This window comes from Octopus sinensis, linkage group LG5, assembly GCF_006345805.1.
Source record: "Octopus sinensis linkage group LG5, ASM634580v1, whole genome shotgun sequence".
NCBI lineage: Eukaryota > Metazoa > Mollusca > Cephalopoda > Octopoda > Octopodidae > Octopus > Octopus sinensis.
The window spans coordinates 25,987,157-26,006,969 of record NC_043001.1 but is presented as its reverse complement, the minus strand read 5'-3'; the positions used below and the strand labels follow the sequence as shown (position 1 = coordinate 26,006,969).

At 35.3% G+C, this 19,813-nt stretch overlaps 1 protein-coding gene across 2 annotated transcripts in view; it reads left to right on the top strand.

Moving 5' to 3' along the window:
* The window catches only part of LOC115211608, a 481,864-nt gene that overhangs the window by 431,159 nt on the left and 30,892 nt on the right, over positions 1-19,813 (top strand). For both annotated transcript variants that reach the window (XM_036503259.1, XM_029780201.2), the window contains exons 26-27: positions 2,112-2,231; positions 19,330-19,405. In XM_036503259.1, coding sequence (XP_036359152.1) covers positions 2,112-2,231; positions 19,330-19,405 — 196 coding nt within the window. The remainder of the gene's footprint in view (positions 1-2,111; positions 2,232-19,329; positions 19,406-19,813) is intronic.

Here is a 19,813-nt window from a genome sequence, read left to right as displayed (position 1 = left end):
AAGTACTAGGCATACAAAGAATAAGTCCTGGAGTCGATTTGCTCGACTAAAGGTGGTGCTGCAGCATGGCCGCAGTCAAATGACTGAAACAAGTAAAAAAGTAAAAGAGAGAGTATGAAAATGCAATGAAAATCTAAAGGATAATCATCTTCATCATCATCATTTGATATCTGTTTTCCATTGTGACATGCATTGGACAGTTTGACAGAAGCTGGAAGGCCAGGAGCCACACGAGGTTCAGTAGTGTGTTTTGATTTGGTTCCATAGCTGAATACCCTTCCTAATGCTAACCACTTTGCAGAGTTTACTGGGTACTTTTTACATAGCACCAGTACTTTTCATGTGGCACCAGTGCTTTTCATGTGGCACCAGTGCTTTTCATGTGGCACCAGTGCTTTTCATGTGGCACCAGCACCAGTGCTTTATGGCAGGGGGAAGAAGATTGATGCTACTGAGCCCCTCGTAAATGTTAAAAGATGAACAAGCAGAAGCATCAAAAACTGCTTGTAAAAATGATTCATGGGGGAACCACCACATAGTAACTTGATCTGCTAGGAATAGCAGCCTAATCTTCCTTGAATCACATTCTGTTGTCTTCAAAAAGGAAGTTCCTTTTGAATAATATGGTCCTAGAAAAGCAATGATTGACAGAATAACTCTGAGCACCTTTTCAAACTCCACCTGTCTAACACCCGTGGACATGTTTACAAAGTCAGAAAACAGCACAGCTCCCATGACTTTCAGAAACATTTTTTCACACGAAGAGTTGCTGAAGCATGGAACAAACTGTCGGCATCAGTTGTTAGTTGTCGGAGCACTGCATCCTTCAAAACTTCCATGCTTCCTGAGATTTGCCAACACTACACCTGATTTTCTCCCCTCCATACACACGCAAGCATGTATCTGACTCATACATTGTTCACTTCCCAGACATTTGTACATTACTGCATATGCTTTATACGCACTTTTGACAAGTTGTGGTGCACCTGAGTACTGTATACAATAATTTCATTATTATTATATTATTATTTAGAATAAGGGTGAAATGCTTTTGATCATAAATCTGCTCAATGACAGCCGACTGGAGGTTAAACAACGACTGTTTGTTAGCAGGTAAGAAGTAAGATATCAGAGGGCAATCAAAACAGGCGAGTTTTTTTTTTAAAGATAAATTTAGTAATCGAGAAACAATTCTGAATACATGTCCAAATATAAAAGAAGAATATATAAAAAATAATGATGCTTTTATAGTTGATGTTTAGTATCGAATATTTTTACCATATATCAGAAATATTGTTTGCAGATATTTCTGGCTATTCAAAACATTCTATAAACATTCTACTGTTTTGTTATGTAAATGTTTTCTATTTGTATTTTTAACCTTCACTAAACATTCAGTTACATATTTTGTTAATATTTTCATATTTTGTTTGTACATATCATCATCATCATCTTTGTCATCATCATCATCTTTGTCATCATCATCATCATTGATATATATATATATATAACTCGCTCTGAGATTTATCATTATATATATATATATATATCATCAATAAAATGCATTATATTACCAATATATAAATTCAGCTGTTACAAGAATATAATATTGTATTTCCTTAATAATAGTATACCCAATATGAGTGCCTAGCTATCTGTCTGTTTGTTCATAGATACATGATGGAAGATGACTTGTGACTGAATAGGATCAATTCCTAGACCCATTTCACTCTAAGAAACATCTCAAGCTTGGTCTCCCCATGCATACAACATACACACACATACATGATATATATATATATATATATATATATATATATGTGTGTGTGTGTGTGGTGTGTGTGTGTGTGTGTGTGTGTGTGTGACCGCATGTGTACCGTTGGCAATATTTTTCCTCCGTCTTCTCTTCCTTGGATCTTCTTTCCTTTTCCTATGTTTCTGACGAAGAGCTCCACTCAAAACATTAAATCCTCCTCCTTTCTTTCCTTTCCTGAGCGTCCAATAACACTATACTTGTTCCACGTCCTTGCGTTGTTATGTTTTCTCTTTGTGTTTTCATGTTTGGATTAACTATATATATATATATATTCTCTTTTTATTGTTTCTTCCAGAAAATTTGTCAAACAGTGTTTCAAGCCATTCTCCGCAGATATATGTGATGATGGAGTCTACAAGAAATTGTGTTCAGAAACAACTCAATACAAAACTGATTTAACGAATAAAGTAGAGCTGTAAGTATCAACTTATTATTGTCCTACCTGTTTCCTAGCGGGAGTGTACTGGGTAAGAGGGTGGGACATTAAACACTGAATTAAACACTTATCTAATGATAATTTGGAAAGTAGGTAAAAGGTAGATATTATGCCTCTAACTTCTCTTTACTCAGTTTTGAATATTTTGATTTGTACTTCATTACTCAAACTGGAAAACTAAATAGTTTCTTACATAGGTTAATCATCATCATCATCATTATCATCATCATCATCATCATCATCACCACCATCGTCATCACCACCACCACCACCACCATTATCATCATCATCATCATCATTTTAACATTCACTTCTCCATGCTTGCATGGATCAGATGCAATTTGTTGAAGCAGGTTTTCTGTGGCTGGATGCCCTTCCTGTTGCCAACCTTTACCTGTTTCCAAGCAAGGCAATATTTTTCCCATGGCCAGGCAAATTCTTCATGGAAAGCTCCAAATGAACAACTTTGCTTGCATGATGATGATGATGCTAATTCACAGTCGTCATGTGATGTCTAGACAATGGCACACACATATATAACAGGCTTCAACTTAAATGCTGCTTTCTGTGAGCAGTTATTTTTAGAAATGACTTCTTATAAAATTAGTAACTAATGTATTATACTACAACATGCTATGGTATGTTGTATTATGTGAAGGCACATGGCTCAGTGGTGAGGTTGTGAGTTCAATTCCCGGACTGAGCTGCTTGTTGTGTTCTTGAGCAAGACACTTTATTTCACGTTGCTCCTATTAACACAGCTGTAGAAATGAGTTGCGACATCACTGGTGCCAAGCTGTATCGACCTTTGCTTTTCCCTTGGATAACATCTGTGGTGTGGAGAAGGGAGGCTGGTATGCATGGGCAACTGCTGGCCTTCCACAAACAACCTTGCCCAGACTTGTGCCTCGGAGGGTAACTTTCTAGATACAATCCCATGGTCATTCATGACCAAAGGGGGTCTCCTCTTCAATGTTGTATTATGCCATAAATCTAAACACAGTGTGATTACTGGAATTTCAATTTCATTTCGTCATCTTCATTACTATTATCATGATTATTTAATGTTTGTGTTCCATGCTGGCAAGTGTTGCACAGTTTGACAGAATCCAATGTATCTAAGGACGGTATTGTGCTCCAGTGCATGGTTTTTACAGCTGGATGTCCTTACCAATTCCAACCACATCTATATATTTGTTAGTCATTTCTTAGATTGGAGACATCCTGTCATATGTGTGCTGATAGAACAATCTCCAACCTATACAATAAAGACTCTGTTAGACTCTGAGATTCAGTTATGTTTCTTGGAGTCTTTCCTCTCTTTGTTGACAACTTCTTTGTTAGCACTGCTAATAACTTCTTTGTTAGCACTACTAACAACACACTTGGAAAGACCACCCTTCCTCTCAAAGGCATCATCTACATGCCATCTAAATACCTCATACTCTTTAGTTTATTGAAGTTGTGCTTAACTTCAATAAACAGAGACCTTGGAAAACATTCAATGGAGAGATGACAATTGATAAAAAAACTGGAAAACTGGAAGCTAAAAGATATTTTAATTTTTTATTAATAATTTCAGTAAATGATTATTGAAATATTAAAAATGAAGTTTAAATAATTCATATTTCTTTTGACATGATAACTTGCATAAGCAATATGCAAGACTTTGCTAAATTAATTTAATTGATCGTATAATAATTAAGCATTTAGCACAGTTTTAGCTATCATGAATCCAAGATGCAATCAGAAGAATCAATTAAAATTATTCTTACTAATTATGCTTTTCATTAACTTCAAATCACTCAGGTCAATTTACCCCACCCACTTCATCCCTTCTTCATCATTCTACACTGCTACTAACAATATTTAGGCGGTTATTTATCCATTATTCATCCTTCACACATTATCATGTCCTCATAACAACTCAAATTGATGTTTTTAATTCCCAACTTCATTTTTTTTTAATTCTTAAATTCAATTTATAAATGCTGAGAATCATATTATTCTTTCTCAGAGTCTCTCAGCTTTAATATCCATGTCTCCTTTAATTACTTTGTCATCAATATACATGGAATTTCTTCATATTTCTAATTTCATTAGAGTCTAAATATTCCATCTTCACTCCACCATCCATCACCCAATGAGGAAGCCTCTTCATGGTCATCTAATCTGCTAAAACAGCAACCAAATATCCATCAAATTATATCCCTGCTATCTTAAACAAAGAAAATCATTTTGCATAATGAGTCTTAGACACTCATCCCTACTCTCTTAAACAAGTAAGATCCCTTTAGATAATGTAGTCTTAGACACTCCTAAAATGTTGAGATGATCATGGCTACAATGTTTTTCATCATAGATTTGCTCAATCAAGCTTGGCCTGCATCAAAACAAGAACAACTGATTAAATTACATAAATAAGGAATCCTTCACATCCTACACTCACTTTGCTCAATCCTTTTCCCTTTTCCCTTTGTAATATTATCCACCCCTCTTCCTGTCCTTCTTCTGCCTGCAGACATCAACCTACAGATGTTTTAAACTGAACACCAACGGCATCATTAACTGAACATTAACCTATTAAGAGAAATAACTTGTCTACGAAGATCATAATCACTGCTCTTTCTCTACTTAACTTTATTCGTTTTTAAGGCTCACTTTTAGTTTCTTTCATTTCTTAATTTATTAAATTAAGGGAGCATCCTGCTCAATCCGACTGTTAGCTTAAAATTATTATTTAAAGTTGAGATTAATGGAATTTCTAAGAGGTTATTAGTTTAACTGTAATAAAAATAAACTATATAAAAATAGTGGTTCTGCACTCTCATAAGATTCAGTTAAAGCCATTATAATATGGGGGAAACAAAATCTAAAATATTGAAGCAAGATGCAATGGAAGGAAGCCACATATTAAAATTTATGGATAATGTTATCATTCAGATACTGTTATCTAAATTAATTAATCCCATATTCTTTACACGAAAACGAATTTTAAATTATTCCTTTATTAGAATCAAAGCTTTGAAGGTTATCAAAATTTTCGAGTAAACTGCTACATGGCAACTGCTGCTAATCTATTGCTTATAATTACTATGGTGATCTAAACAAAAGCATGCCAGATACAGAGATGTAGCAAAAGTATGTGGATGATGGTTGCTAGTAGCTATGGTGGTGATGGTGATGGTTATGGCAGAATCATTTGTTGGCGTTGGGAATGGAGAGTATGGTGTGCTGAATTGGTCAGTATGACCAGCAGTGTTAGTGCATAGGTGTATGTAGATATATGTGTGTGAGTGTGTATATGCATTCACAGACAATTCCATTTATTACAATCTTGGATAATGTTATCAGTTTTTGTTATTAAATTTAGTGGGCTCCACACCCTTTTATCTAAAATGAATGAAAAATTATCCACTTATTAGAATCAAATGACCAATTAATATTATATTCCTGGCTTAATATTACCAAATAGTTATTGTCACCAGCAGGTTATTGTTATGGAAAAGGTTTCATTCCAAAACGATCATGATAGGCAGGCTTCTACTGCACATGTGTGCATATATATATATGTATATATATAAATATATATATGGCATACTGGTCAGGTTAATCTTTCATGAACTACAAGGGTTAAACATTTTTCAATTGTCAATCAAAATCATTTTCCATTATAAATAAAAGATATTGTATTGCAGTTCTGACAATAATTCAATTTAAATTTCGATTTTCTTCTTTACAAACCAAGTAATATTATTTATAATGAATTAATTAATGCATAATAGCCATTCCTAAATGCAGTTCTAGATTGGAATGGTTAATTCCCAGATTATATTGATTGCTGAATAAATTAGAAGCTTTCTGTCAAACTAAGACTGCAGCTCATTTTCAGAACTAGATTGTTGAAATTACATTTCAGTTACATCACAAAAGACATGAACATCACACATTCTCTTTTCTTTCTTTATTATAAATCTGAAAATTTGTAACTTATGCAAAAAAAAAAATTTACAAAAAAGGTAAAAAGAAAAAATTGTAATATTTCTATTTTAAGATTTTTATTCCAGTTGGTTATGAGTTAAAATTTTAGGAACATTATAATTATCTTTGGCCTAACTGAGGTTCGTTGATGTTCCACTAGATACCCAATACCTACTTAGAGAAAAGGCAATTAGCAGTTTACTTTCAAGATTCATATGCAGATACCAAGCTTAGAAAAATGCATAGCATCGATGAAAGCCTAGAAAAATGACTGGAAAAACATATTTTATCTTATTAATAATTTCAGTATTAATATTTTTCAGCAAATGATTATTGAAATACTAAAAGTATATTTAAAATAATCTAAATTTCTTTTGACATTACAGCTTGTATAAGCAGTTTTAGCAGACTTGACTAAATTAATTTAATTGATCGTATAATAATTAAGCATTTAGCACAGTTTTAACTCTCATGAATCCAAGATGCAATCAGAAGAACCAATTAAAAGTAATCTTACTAATTATGCTTTCCATTAACTTCAACTCAATCAGGTCAATTTACCACCATCCGCCTTATCCCATCTTCTTCATCTTACACTGCTACTAATAATATTTAGGCAATTATTCATCCAGTTATTCATCTTTCATTCATATCATATCCTCATAACAACACAAATTCCTCCTTTTAATTTCCATTTTTTTTCTTCTTTTTTTCTTAATTTTTTTTTTTTAGTCTTTAAATATAATTTATGAACACTAGGTATTATATTATTCTTTCTCAGGGTCCCTCAGCTTTAATATCCACGTCTGATTTAATTACTTTATCATTAATGTGGTTGGAATTTCTTTACACTTCTAATTTCATTATGATCTAAACATTCTGTGTTTTTACTCCGCCATCCATCACCCAACGAGTGAACCTCAAAGTGTTTGCTTGACCTGTTAGAAATAGCAGCTAAAAATTAATCAAATCACACCACATCTTGCTAAAACAACAAAGTAGGACACAGTGAATAATGTAGCCTTAGATACTCCTAAAATAATATCATCCCTCACCTAGCAATTGAGCTTATACATAGTTGTTTGACCTACTGGAAATAGCAACCAAATCTCCCACAAATCACACCCAATCATCTTAAAAATGGAAGAACAAGGTGAATAATGTAGTCATAGATACTCCTAAAATGATAACATCCCTCACCTAGCAATTGAGCTTATACATAGTTGCTTGACCTACTGGAAATAGCAACCAAATCTCCCACAAATCACACACAATCATCTTAAAAATGGAAGAACAAGGTGAATAATGTAGCCTTAGATACTCCTAAAATGATATCATCCCTCACCTAGCAATTGAGCTTATACGTAGTTGCTTGATCTACTGGAAATAGCAACCAAATCTCCCACAAATCACACCCAATCATCTTAAAAATGGAAGAACAAGGTGAATAATGTAGTCATAGATACTCCTAAAATGATAACATCCCTCACCTAGCAATTGAGCTTATACGTAGTTGCTTGACCTACTGGAAATAGCAACCAAATCTCCCACAAATCACACCTAATCATCTTAAAAATGGAAGAACAAGGTAAATAATGTAGTCATAGATACTCCTAAAATGATATAATCCCTCACCTAGCAATTGAGCTTATACGTAGTTGCTTGACCTACTGGAAATAGCAACCAAATCTCCCACAAATCACACCTAATCATCTTAAAAATGGAAGAACAAGGTGAATAATGTAGCCTTAGATACTCCTAAAATGATATCATCCCTCACCTAGCAATTGAGCTTATACGTAGTTGCTTGACTTACTGGAAATAGCAACCAAATCTTCCACAAATCACACCTAATCATCTTAAAAATGGAAGAACAAGGTGAATAATGTAGTCATAGATACTCCTGTATGGTCATGGTTGGAATGTGTTTGATTATCTTATTCAAGATTACCTTAGTGCTAAACAATAACTGATTAAGTTGCTTGAATAACTGATCATTCTCTATGACATCTTCATGTGTTTACGTGTTACCTGAATGAGTCAGTGATGTTATTTCTGTTTTTTTATCAGTCTACCTTGTCTATAATGTAATTTATACCAACTAGAAAATAGTTGAGTTGTTAGCCAAAATCAGTCTCTTGTAACTGCTGAACTATGTCACACTTAACAATTAACAAGCAGAATCTTAACAATAGTTATTTCAAGATACTAGAAAATCAAGATTATTCTCTTTATTGGTGTCAAATGTTCTGGAAGATTGTTCTGAATTCAATTCTTAGAACTGTAAATGCTGAAACAAAAATGAAGTAAAGTAAATCCAGAGTCAATAAGCAAATCTTTCTTCCTTCTTTTCTCTTTTGTCTTCTTTCTCCTTCTATACTCTATTAGAGAATAACAATATAGATTTTTAGCTCACAGTATACATATAGGCATGTAAACACCCTGTATTTATATACACCTAGCAGTATCGCCCGGCGTTGCTCGGGTTTGTAAGGGAAATAACTATATAAGCATTTTTAGAGAGTTATAGCCAAAAAATAGCAAAAAAATGCATTAAAAATGGAAAACAAATGATGGTAAATTTTTTTTTAAATCGTTGACTCATCGTAGACATTTTTAGAGAGTTACTTCCTTTATATAATAGCGAAAAAATGCATTAAAATGGAAAAAAATGATGGTAAATTTTTTTTTAAATCGTAGACTCATCGTAGACGCACGCTAATACCCAGAAGGGCTCGATATGAATCACGACTATAAGATACCCGGTTTTGGTTAAACTGCACCGCAAAATGTGGGAGTAGTTAGGAATCTAAATCGTAGGAGACAGACACACAACTTCTCTTTTATATATAAAGATGTCTGTGGACTGAAAAAAGTGGGATCAGCTAGACTAATTTCAATCTTTTGTACACTTTCTAACTGTCCATGGAGACACTATCTTATATAGCATTATAATGCTACTAAGACACCAAGTGGATTCGATTGAGCAGTCTGCATATATAATGCATTCTTAACAGCTAGTTCAATTATTAAACTAGTGGTGTGTTAACATGCATCTACATACAGTATTGGCTAAAAATTTATAGGTATATTCATGGCATTGGAACAAGACACTGTTAATACAGCAGTAAAGTGTTAATATGCTTCTTATTTGTCTTCTATCTTCTCTTTCTTCTTCTTCTTCTTCTTATTATTATTATTATTATTATTATTATTATTATTATTATTATTATTTATTATTATTTTTAGGACAGTGAATGGTAGAATTGATAGGGCAAAGGACAAAATGCCTTGTAGTATTTAGATACGAATCTTACTGTGATCAACTTTGCCTTTCATCTTTCTAGAGTCGATAAAATAAGCATCTATGGTTGTTCTAATCGATTATATCTTCCACTAAAATTTATATTCTTGTACCTATGTTAGAAATCATTCTTCTTCTTATGATTAGAGTGATAGATAACAGAATCAATAGATCTTCAGACAAAATGCCTTGACCCCCATTCCTTTACATTCTAAATTCAAATACTTCCAAGGTCAAACATTGTCTTTCATTTTTCCCCAGTTAGTAAAATAAGTACCAATCCAGTAGCTGGCTGGCGTTAATCAATTATTCCCTCCTCAGAATTTTGTAGCCTTGTGTAAGAAATGATAAAATATCGTTACTACTATGATATCTTTGTTCATCTGTACGTATTCAAATCCAGCAGTAGACTTCTTTCCTGGATTTGCTGGTATTATTTTTCAGCACCACCCTACACCATCATCAACATTGTCATCACTGTTGTCATCGTTTTCTTCTTCTTCATCATCATCATCATCATCATCTATTTCTTTACTACCCACAAGGGGCTAAACACAGAGGGGACAAACAAGGACAGACAAACGGATTAAGTCGATTACATCGATCCCCAGTGCATAACTGGTACTTAATTTATCGACCCCGAAAGGATGAAAGGCAAAGTCGACCTCGGCAGAATTTGAACCCAGAATGTAACGGCAGACGAAATACGGCTACGCATTTCGCCCAGCATGCTAACGTTTCTGCCAGCTCACCACCTTAAATCATCATCACCGTTTAATATCCATTTTCCATGCTAGCATAAATTGGATCATTCAACAGGAGCTGGTGAACCAGAGGACTGCACAAAGTTCTAATGTCTGCTTTGACAGGGTTTCTGTAGCTTGATACTCTCCCTAATACCAACCACATTACAGAACTGGGTGCTTTTTATGTGGCACCAGCACTAGTGAGATCACTAAGTAACTCATAATACAAGACCCCTCAACTGAAAAAGGTCTAGTATTGAGGGACATGGCATCATGCCAGGTGATAAGAAGTTTTTTTAGTATGACAGAGGGACAGGAACAGGTATTTTGCTGTAGGAGATATACATGGTTACCCCCGTTGGACAAGAGAGAAAATGATGATGATTGTAGTGAAAATGTCTAGCTGGAAGGGCTAGATAGAGAGAATTAGTAAAGTAATCTGCTGTCAATATTTGAAAAGTACAAGATAACATTGTATCTAGTTTTAAGTCTAGTATATTGCTTTTAGCTTTTAAATCCAGCAGAAAACATTGTGTCCAAGTGCAACTTCTCAACAAGTTCTTGCCAATGATTTCATCTGTGACATCATCATTATAATATTCACTTTTTCACGCTTGTGTTGGTTGAGACAATTTTTTATGGCTGGATACCCTTCCTGTTGCCAACGTTCACCTGTCTCCATCTAACCTAATATTTGTCCATTGCCGGACATGTTTACATGGATGTTTTGAAACAAAGAACACCATTTGTATACGTGGCTGTGTGGTAAGTAGCTTGCTTACCAACCACATGGTTCCGGGTTCAGTCCCACTGTGTGGCACCTTCGGCAAGTGTCTTCTACTATAGCCTCGAGCCAACCAAAGCCTTGTGAGTGGATTTGGTAGGCAGAAACTGAAAGAAGCCCATTGTATGTATGTGTATATATATGTGTGTGTGTGTATGTTTGTGTGTCTGTGTTTGTCCCCCCAACATCGCTTGACAACCGATACTAGTGTATTTAGGTCCCCGTAACTTAGCGGTTCGGCAAAATAGACCAATAGAATAAGTACTAGGCTTACAAAGAATAAGTTCTGGGGTCGATTTGCTCGACTAAAGGCGGTGCTCCAGCATGGCCACAGTCAAATGACTAAAACAAGTAAAAGCATAAAGACATATACAACAATCACACTATATTAAGACAAGATGATGCCATCTCTCTCATACACACACACACACATGATGGGGGTGGGTATAATAGAAGACACTTGCCCAAGATGCCATGTAGTGGGGCTGAACCTAGAACCAATTCTTAACCACTCAGCTGCTCTGTACCCTATATAACGGATAACTCGCATGGCAACTGAAAAAATAAACATCCTTTTATTAATTACAAAAAAATTCTGAATTTTAAAAAAATATCTAATTATAATGAAATGTCAATCAGATTCTCTTTTTTTCTTTCTGTTGTTTTTCTTATAATTGTAAAATTTGAAATCAATTTCTTTATTTGCTCATGTTTTAGTTTAAAGGGAAGGAAGCCTCGAGATGCATAATTTCCTTACAAGTAAACTAAATGCTAATGTGTGGCATGTACAAGCTGTTGGCATTTCTTTATTTGAAAAATTCAGAAATTGTGATTTCTTTAATTGAATGCCAGTGCATTATGCGATGCATTGTCGGTTTCATTCATAAAATAAATTATCTTTCGCTGATATTTGTACTCCCAATTTTCTGTTTATTTGAAACAACAAGGTAAAAAAAGAAGCACATGCTAATTATTCGTACCAAAACAATAATTAATTTCTGTTTACTTATTCTAGGATACTATTTTTCTCTAGATCACACTGGCTTGGTTTTTTCCAATTATTTCACAGTTCTTGAAGCGATTTACTGTTATGCATGACTTGACTCCAGTTTCTTTTGTTTTTCTTTGATGCACTCAGTTTCTTGGCAAATTAAGATGAATTAACATGTTTGTTTATATAGCAACTTCTGCAACAGAATTGTCATTTCTTTGTGAGAGATTTTCTAAATAAACTTACGCTCACAATTTGATACTTTGAGTGCATTTTACCTTAATTACAATACATTCAGTATACTTCTCTTTCACCTGCTCTCAGCATTCAAGTGTAAACTATTATTTCGCTTAGAAGGCTCTGAGCATTATCTCAGATTTCCATTCTTCTCTTCTTTTTTTCATTTTCTTTTAATTATTTTTCTCTTTCTTGGTGTTATGTAAGAAATCAATATTATTACTACTATAAATGTTACTGTTGTTGTTGTTGTGTGTTTGAATGTGCATACAAATGGATGAGGGTGAAACTTTGTGGTTTGTTTGTTACTTTTTTTTTAAAAATTCAATTGTAATAATTTTTTATATTCATCTCAGTCAAAAGTTGTATGTTTGATGATTGATAAATGTCTTTTAAAAGAGAAAATGTATTTTAGATCTTTCAAAAAATACACCAGAAAATGTTACTATTCTCTATGCTTCAAGAACTTAGAAACTACTTTTCTTTACTTACCTTTTTATCAAGAATTTACAGTCATTCTACTTCAGTTTTATCTTAAATTTTTCACAGTTTGCATGTTAAAAGCCTGATCCTTCCAATTATTTCTTGATCTAGATGTAAATTTATGTAAAGAATAAGAATTTCCATGTAGATAATTCATATATAAGTAACATATTTATATCTTATATATGTGTATGTATAGAACATGTTTATATCTAATGTGGGTGGGTGGGAGGGAAAGCAGTGAGCTGGCAGAAATGTTAGCACACCGGGCGAAATGCTTAGTGGTATTTTGTCTGCCGTTACGTTCTGAGTTCAAATTCTGCCGAGGTCGACTTTGCCTTTCATCCTTTCGGGGTCGATAAATTAAGTACCAGTTACGCACTGGGGTCAATGTAATCGACTTAATCCCTTTGTCTGTCCTTGTTTGTCCCCTCTGTGTTTAGCCCCTTGTGGGCAATAAAGAAATAAGAAACGTTTGCATGCCGGGCGAAATGCTTAGCGGTATTTCCTCTATCTTTATGTTCTGAGTTCAAATTCCGCTGAGGTCAACTTTGCCTTTCATCCTTTCTGGGTTGATAAATTAAGTACCGGTTGCAGACTGGGGTTCATCTAATTGACTGGCCCCCTCCCCCAAAATTTCAGGCCTTGTACCTAGAGTAGAAAAGAATGTGGAGGGGGATAGATGTGTGTATGTTTGTGTGTGTATATGTGTATGTGTGTGTGTGTGCATGAGAGGGAGTGTGTGCAGGCATGGCTGTATGGTTAAGAAGCCCACTTTACAACCATGTGGTTTTGGATTCAGCCTCATTGTGCAAATGAATTTGGTTGATAGAAATGTTAGCACGCCAGGCGAAATGCTTAGCAGTATTTCATCTGCCACTATGTTCTGAATTCAAATTCCACCAAGGTTGACTTTGTTTTTCATCCTTTCGGGGTTGATTAAATAAGTACCAGTTACGCACTGGGGTCAATATAATCGACTTGATCCGTTTGTCTGTCCTTATTTGTCCCCTCTGTGTGTAGCCCCTTGTGGGCAGTAAAGAAGTAAGAAACTGTGTGGAAGTTTGTATATATATTCATGTATGTGTGTCTTTATGTTTATGTTTGTCCCCCTTCACCACTACCACCACCACCACTACTACCATTGCTTGACAATCAGTGGCTGTTTCTTTATTTCCTCATAACTTAGCAGGTCAGCAAAAGAGACCAAGAGAATAACTACCAGACTTTAAAAAAAAAAGAAAGAGAAAACTTATTTGTTTGATTGAATCCGTCAAGGAAGTGCTCCAGCTTGGCTGCAGTCCAATACCAGAAACAAGTAAAAGATAAAAGAATGATAAAGATGTGTGTGTGTGTGTGTGTGTGCATGTGTGTGTGCGCGTGTGTGTGTGTGTTTGGAGAGATATATCGTCTGGGCGGATACCGTGATGGCTCTCAGTTATGTTCCAGGTTACAGCTAACCACATTGGTTAGTATCTAACGTCTGTGACTACTATTAGTTGTCATTCATGCTGTAAATTCCTCTGATGAGTAATTCCGTGTTCCCTTCACTGGATGGTAATATTGTCTGGTTCCTGTGGTTGTTAGTCTTTCTATTGCTAACCACTTTCTGAATGCACTTAGATACATTCAGTTCTTGAGAGGCTGTCTTGTACCCAGCAAGACTAAAGAGTCCTGTGTTGTTTCTATGGGGTGTTTTTTTGTTTTGTTTTGGGGTGTATGGGTTTTTTTTTTTGTCAGTACCACTAGAAAGACAAAAGAGAGTCATCTCTTCTATGCATTGTCTCTGTTCTTTACAATACAACTAGACTAGAAGAGAGCCAGAGTCCGAGGGTGATAAAGAACAAGAGTGATAGAAGCAAGTGGGTGATGGAAGTGAGGGTGAGGGAGTGGAAGACAGATGTGTGATGGTTGTTGGTAAGGAGATTGGATTTAAGCAACACAGACGAGAAGGTGATAGAAAACAGATTGATGAAAAAGAATCAAGAGTGATAGGAGCTAGAGGGTGATAGAAGAGAAAATAAGGTTAGTAAGTGTGTGTGTGTGTGTGAAAGAGAGAGGGTGAAGAAAGAAAGAAGGAAAGAAAGAAAGAGAGAGAGATATGACTGCAATAGGATTATAGGAGAGAGAGAGAGATAGATGACAGAGGACGGTTGTTGGTAAGGAGACTGACTAGAATGACCAGAAACAGCATGAGTTGCATGTTGGAGGAAGAGAGAGTGATAGGAAAGAGAGAGGTTGATAGAAGAAAGAGAGTGTTACCAAAGAGCGGTAGAGGGAGGAGTATTGTGAAAGACAGAGAAAGAGAGAAGAATAGCAATGAAAATGGAAAGTAAAATAAGAATGATAGATGTTTGATGTGAGTGATAGGAATTGATGAGAGAGAGAGAGAGAGAGAGAGTGATGGTTAGCAACAAAGAAAGCTGATGGTAAGAGGAACTGAAAATGGGTAGAGCCAATGTGATGTCGTCTTTCATTACATAACCAGTTTGTTGAGAGAGAACACATTGATAGAGAAAAGGTGAATGGTGAATGGAGAGTAAAAAAAGAGAGATGGAGAGTGGTATAAGGAGACTTGATGTATAGATGTAATAGTTGGAAGAGACTCAGCTGTAGATATTATACAACCTAATCTCCATCTCTACCACCATATTCATTTTTGTATCCCCTTTTCTATGCCTGCATGTGTAATGAAGGTGAAGGTGGGGAGATCTCCAACACAACACGTTGGTACAAGTTACATTCCTTTGTCATCTCCCTCATGGGATTCAACATCCTCAGATGAGTCATAAGCACTTTATCCCGTGTCTTTCTTAGTTTCCCCTCTTCCAGGTTCCATCCAATTCGAGTGCTTAGTACTTTGTTGTACTCAGTACTTGTTGTGCAACTAACAACCTGTCTGAGTTCAAATCCCACCAAGGTCAACTTTGACTTCCATCTTTTTTGCAATTAATAAAGAACCAGTCCAGTACTTCTAAGGTCATTTCTCTCTCTCTCTCTCTCTCTCTCTCTCTTTCTCTCTCTCTCTCTCTCTGTCTTTCTCTCTCTCTCTCTCTCTCTCTCTCTCTCTCTCTCTCTCTCTCTCTCTCTCTCTCTCTCTCTCTCTCTCTCTCTCTCTCTCTCTCTCTCTCTCTTTCATTCATTCATTCATTCATTTATTCGAAGTTGTAACTTTGTCACATTGTGTCATACCTGATTCAGTCAGAGACTTGCATTGAACATGGTGTGTCTATGGAATACTCAGCCACTCAAGTCACATTTAGGAATTCAGCTGGTCAAATAGGTTGAATGCTCATCATTGAAACTCACTGACAATCTACCACTACTACTTAATTCCTCTTCTATTTAGTTTTTCTCTCTCCATATTTGTGCTCCACACTTCATGCACACTAACATTACACATCCAATGGAGCATGTTTCTTACATCACTTTCCAGTCTTCATAAATTCTCTATGAGATATGGGCCTTCATAAATTCAAGGCCCCTCTCTCACTACCATGTAACATTACACTTCATACAGAAAAAAAGGTACAATGTTTCCATGGTACTGAGAGAGAAACCCTTTTGAAACCTACATAGGTTATAGCTTCCTGAACTTCCCCCATCCTATTCTTATTCTAATAACAATGCTTTTGAAATACTCACCTCCACTGCTAATTAGACTACCTAGGGAACAAAATCTATCAACTACTTCTAGGGAATCTTCTGAACATTTGAAGGGATTTAGTTCACTTTTACCCTTATTACTAACTACTCTTGTACATCTACCACATATGATGTCTACCTGCCTTGTCAGCCCACCTGTGACCCCACTTGTTTACATTTGTGTGTCCATGTTTGTCCCCCCCTCCCCCACCATTGCTTGACAACCGATGGTGGTGTGTTTGCATCCTCGTAACTTAGTGGTTCAGCAAAGAGACCGATGGAATAAGTACTAGGCTTACACAGAATAAGCTCTGGGGTCGATTTGCTCAACTAAAGGCGGTGCTCCAGCATGGCCACAGTCACATGACTGAAACAAGTAAAAAAAGAAAAGAATAGGTAAACCATATAGAATTCCTGCCTATTCATTTTTTGCATACTAACATAGCCACTTTTACGATAGCAGTAAATTTCTGATGTCTTTCCTGTCAGGTATGTGAACATGATCACAAAGCTGAATTAGGATACATAGGGACACCTACAAACAACTGGTTTAAACGCTTCTATTAGATTATAATAAACAGAAGTGCTGAGATCTGAACTCTGGTGTATACTAGCCTACATACCAAGTTATTGCTGGAATTATTAACTTTCACTTTGTTGGCAGTGTCTCTGCACATAGCTTGGCCGTTCAAGAATTTGAACCTGGAGATCTCCATTTCCAGCGACTTCGAGGGCCACCTCCCAATGGTGTCGGGCGTCCACAAAGAGCCCTCGACTACAACAAGACGACCAAAGTTTTTTGGGTTTTTTTCCAAGGTCTGGGGTCTTCCTCCCTTAAGCCCTAGACCATCACCTAATCACCCTTATTCATCTTGTTGCTTAACAACAACAACAGCACATAGCTTGTCTGATTCTCATAAGCCATTCTTAGATTTCTAGGGATTAAACTATAGAGCATGGAACCCTGTCAAAGTCCTTCTCTGAGTTGACAAAAGCTAAATAGGAGGTTTGCGTCTAGCTAAGTATTTCTCTTGTTGTCTTACTAGAAAGATGACAGTGATGGTATCTTATCCTGGCATTAACTCAAACTGCATTTCATTTTGGCTAATTCTCTTCCTAGTCAGTTGTGCATTAACTCTTTCAGTAACTTTCATAACTTAGTCCATCAATTTAATATTTCTAAAGTTACAAAAGCATCTTCTTTGTTCTTGTAATAGTTAATGATGATATTGTTATGTCAGTTATTGGCTAGTATACCTTTCTTATTGACTAAGCAAGTGACTAGTGCATAATCTACTTTACCATATAGGTGCAGGAGTGGCTGTGCAGTAAGTAGCTTGCTTACCAACCACATGATTCTGGGTTCAGTCCTACTGCATGGCACCTTGGGCAAGTGTCTTCTAATATAGCCTCAGGCCAACCGAAGCCTTGTGAGTGGATTTGGTAGATGGAAACTGAAAGAAGCCCATTGTATATATGTATATATATATATATATTATATATATATATATTTATGTGTGTGTGTGTATATGTTTGTATGTCTGTATTTGTCCTCCCAACATCGCTTGACAACCGATGCTGGTGTGTTTAGGTCCCCGTAACTTAGTGGTTCGGCAAAAGATACCGATAGAATAAGTACTAGGCTTACAAAAGAAAAAGTCCAGGGGTCGATTTGCTCAACTAAAGGCGGTGCTCCAGCATGGCTGCAGTCAAATGCCTGAAACAAGTAAAAGAGTATAGCTTAAGTGTCCGAGTAACTAGCATTCATAATCCAGCCGTCTTTCTACTTTTGATTATACTTGCAACCATCCAGATCATATTTATATCTAGATGAAAAATAATATTCCTATGCATGAGTGTTTGTCTGGGTGACATGTTTACTAGTTTCAGCAGCTTGTTATTTTAAATTTAAAAAATATATCCTTTCTTAGGTAGTTTCTGTATGTTATGTAAGTCTTTCTTGTAATCAAATCTTTATTAAGTTCATAATGTTCTTTAAAATTTATCAAAGAGTAGAAGAGAAACAGAAATATGTTGGTTCCTAGAATGGAAGTTTTAGAATTAGATTTTATGGATACAATTTGAAAGATAAATCACTTCATTCTTCAAGGAAGTAATTCTTTTGTCATTTCAGAAAAATTAAGAAGAAACATATGGCATATGTGCTTCAAATATAGTCTTCACTTGCTTAAAAGCTGCATGTATTTTGATTTTAGTTATATAAGCTCTTGCTTAGAATACAGAAATAAAACTAGATATTTTTTTCTAGATTAACAATGTTTCTTACTCTGCTTTCCATAATATGATTTTGTTTTGTTTTGGGTTCTTTCTTTTCTTTAATGTTGTAATGTCATGTTTACATAACACAGAGTGAAATTCTTGGAGGACCATTTCTGGTAAGTCTTAGATAATAATACTACCAATGGTACCCATCTTCTTGTCATTATTCCACGGTAACAGAAAATACATAAATTACACCACTGTTAACAGCATGGTGCTGTTCTCCATATTGTACATGTTTACGGCTAAATTGCGATGTTATTCACATGATCCATATGGTAGTTGTTTACAAGTAAATTGTTCTGTTCTCCACATGGTGGCTGTTTACAGTTAAATTGTGGTATTATCCACATGATCCACATGATACTTGTTTACAGCAAGGCTACTTTGTCACAGACAAAATACTGCACCAGACAATTCAGCTGTGGTTTTCTTTGAAGAATGGATCAGTCTAATCAATGAAATGACTAATACATTTTCCAAGTTGTTTATTTTAGAACTCAGTTATTAATAATTTCAGCATTTAAAGAATGCTTCAAGAATGTTATTCATTCTATTATTTTTTTAATTATTGTTATAGATCATATTTTTTTTTAATCACTTTTTTATTATTTTTCATCTTCTAGGAGGAAGAGACGGTTGAGTACTGGGCTGTATCCCGATCTGCAGAGACGCATCAAGCTTCCAGAAGCTTCTCTAAAAGTAAGTTATATTATAAAATTTTACCACTGATACTACTTACTTACAATAACAGAGCCACTTCAGGAAGAAAAAGCAGCTAAATCTCCCTCAAATAGCACCTTATTTGTCTTTGAAAAAAGGATACATTAGATAATTAGTTTTCAGTATACAAAAAAAAAAAAATGGATGGTTTTGCTTAAAACATTTTTTTTTATCAAAGTGATACTTGATCAGGGTTTTGACTTTGGACTAAATAACAACAGCGACAACAACCAAAATGTTAATATTACAAGCAATCATAATTTTATAATCCTTCATTTCACATTGTACCAGAGCCACTCAGCTGTAACTGGATAACCTTGTGACAGCCTGGCATACAAGAGTGAGATGGTGACTCAGGAAAATCACCTGAATGGAGGTCTTGCGAGC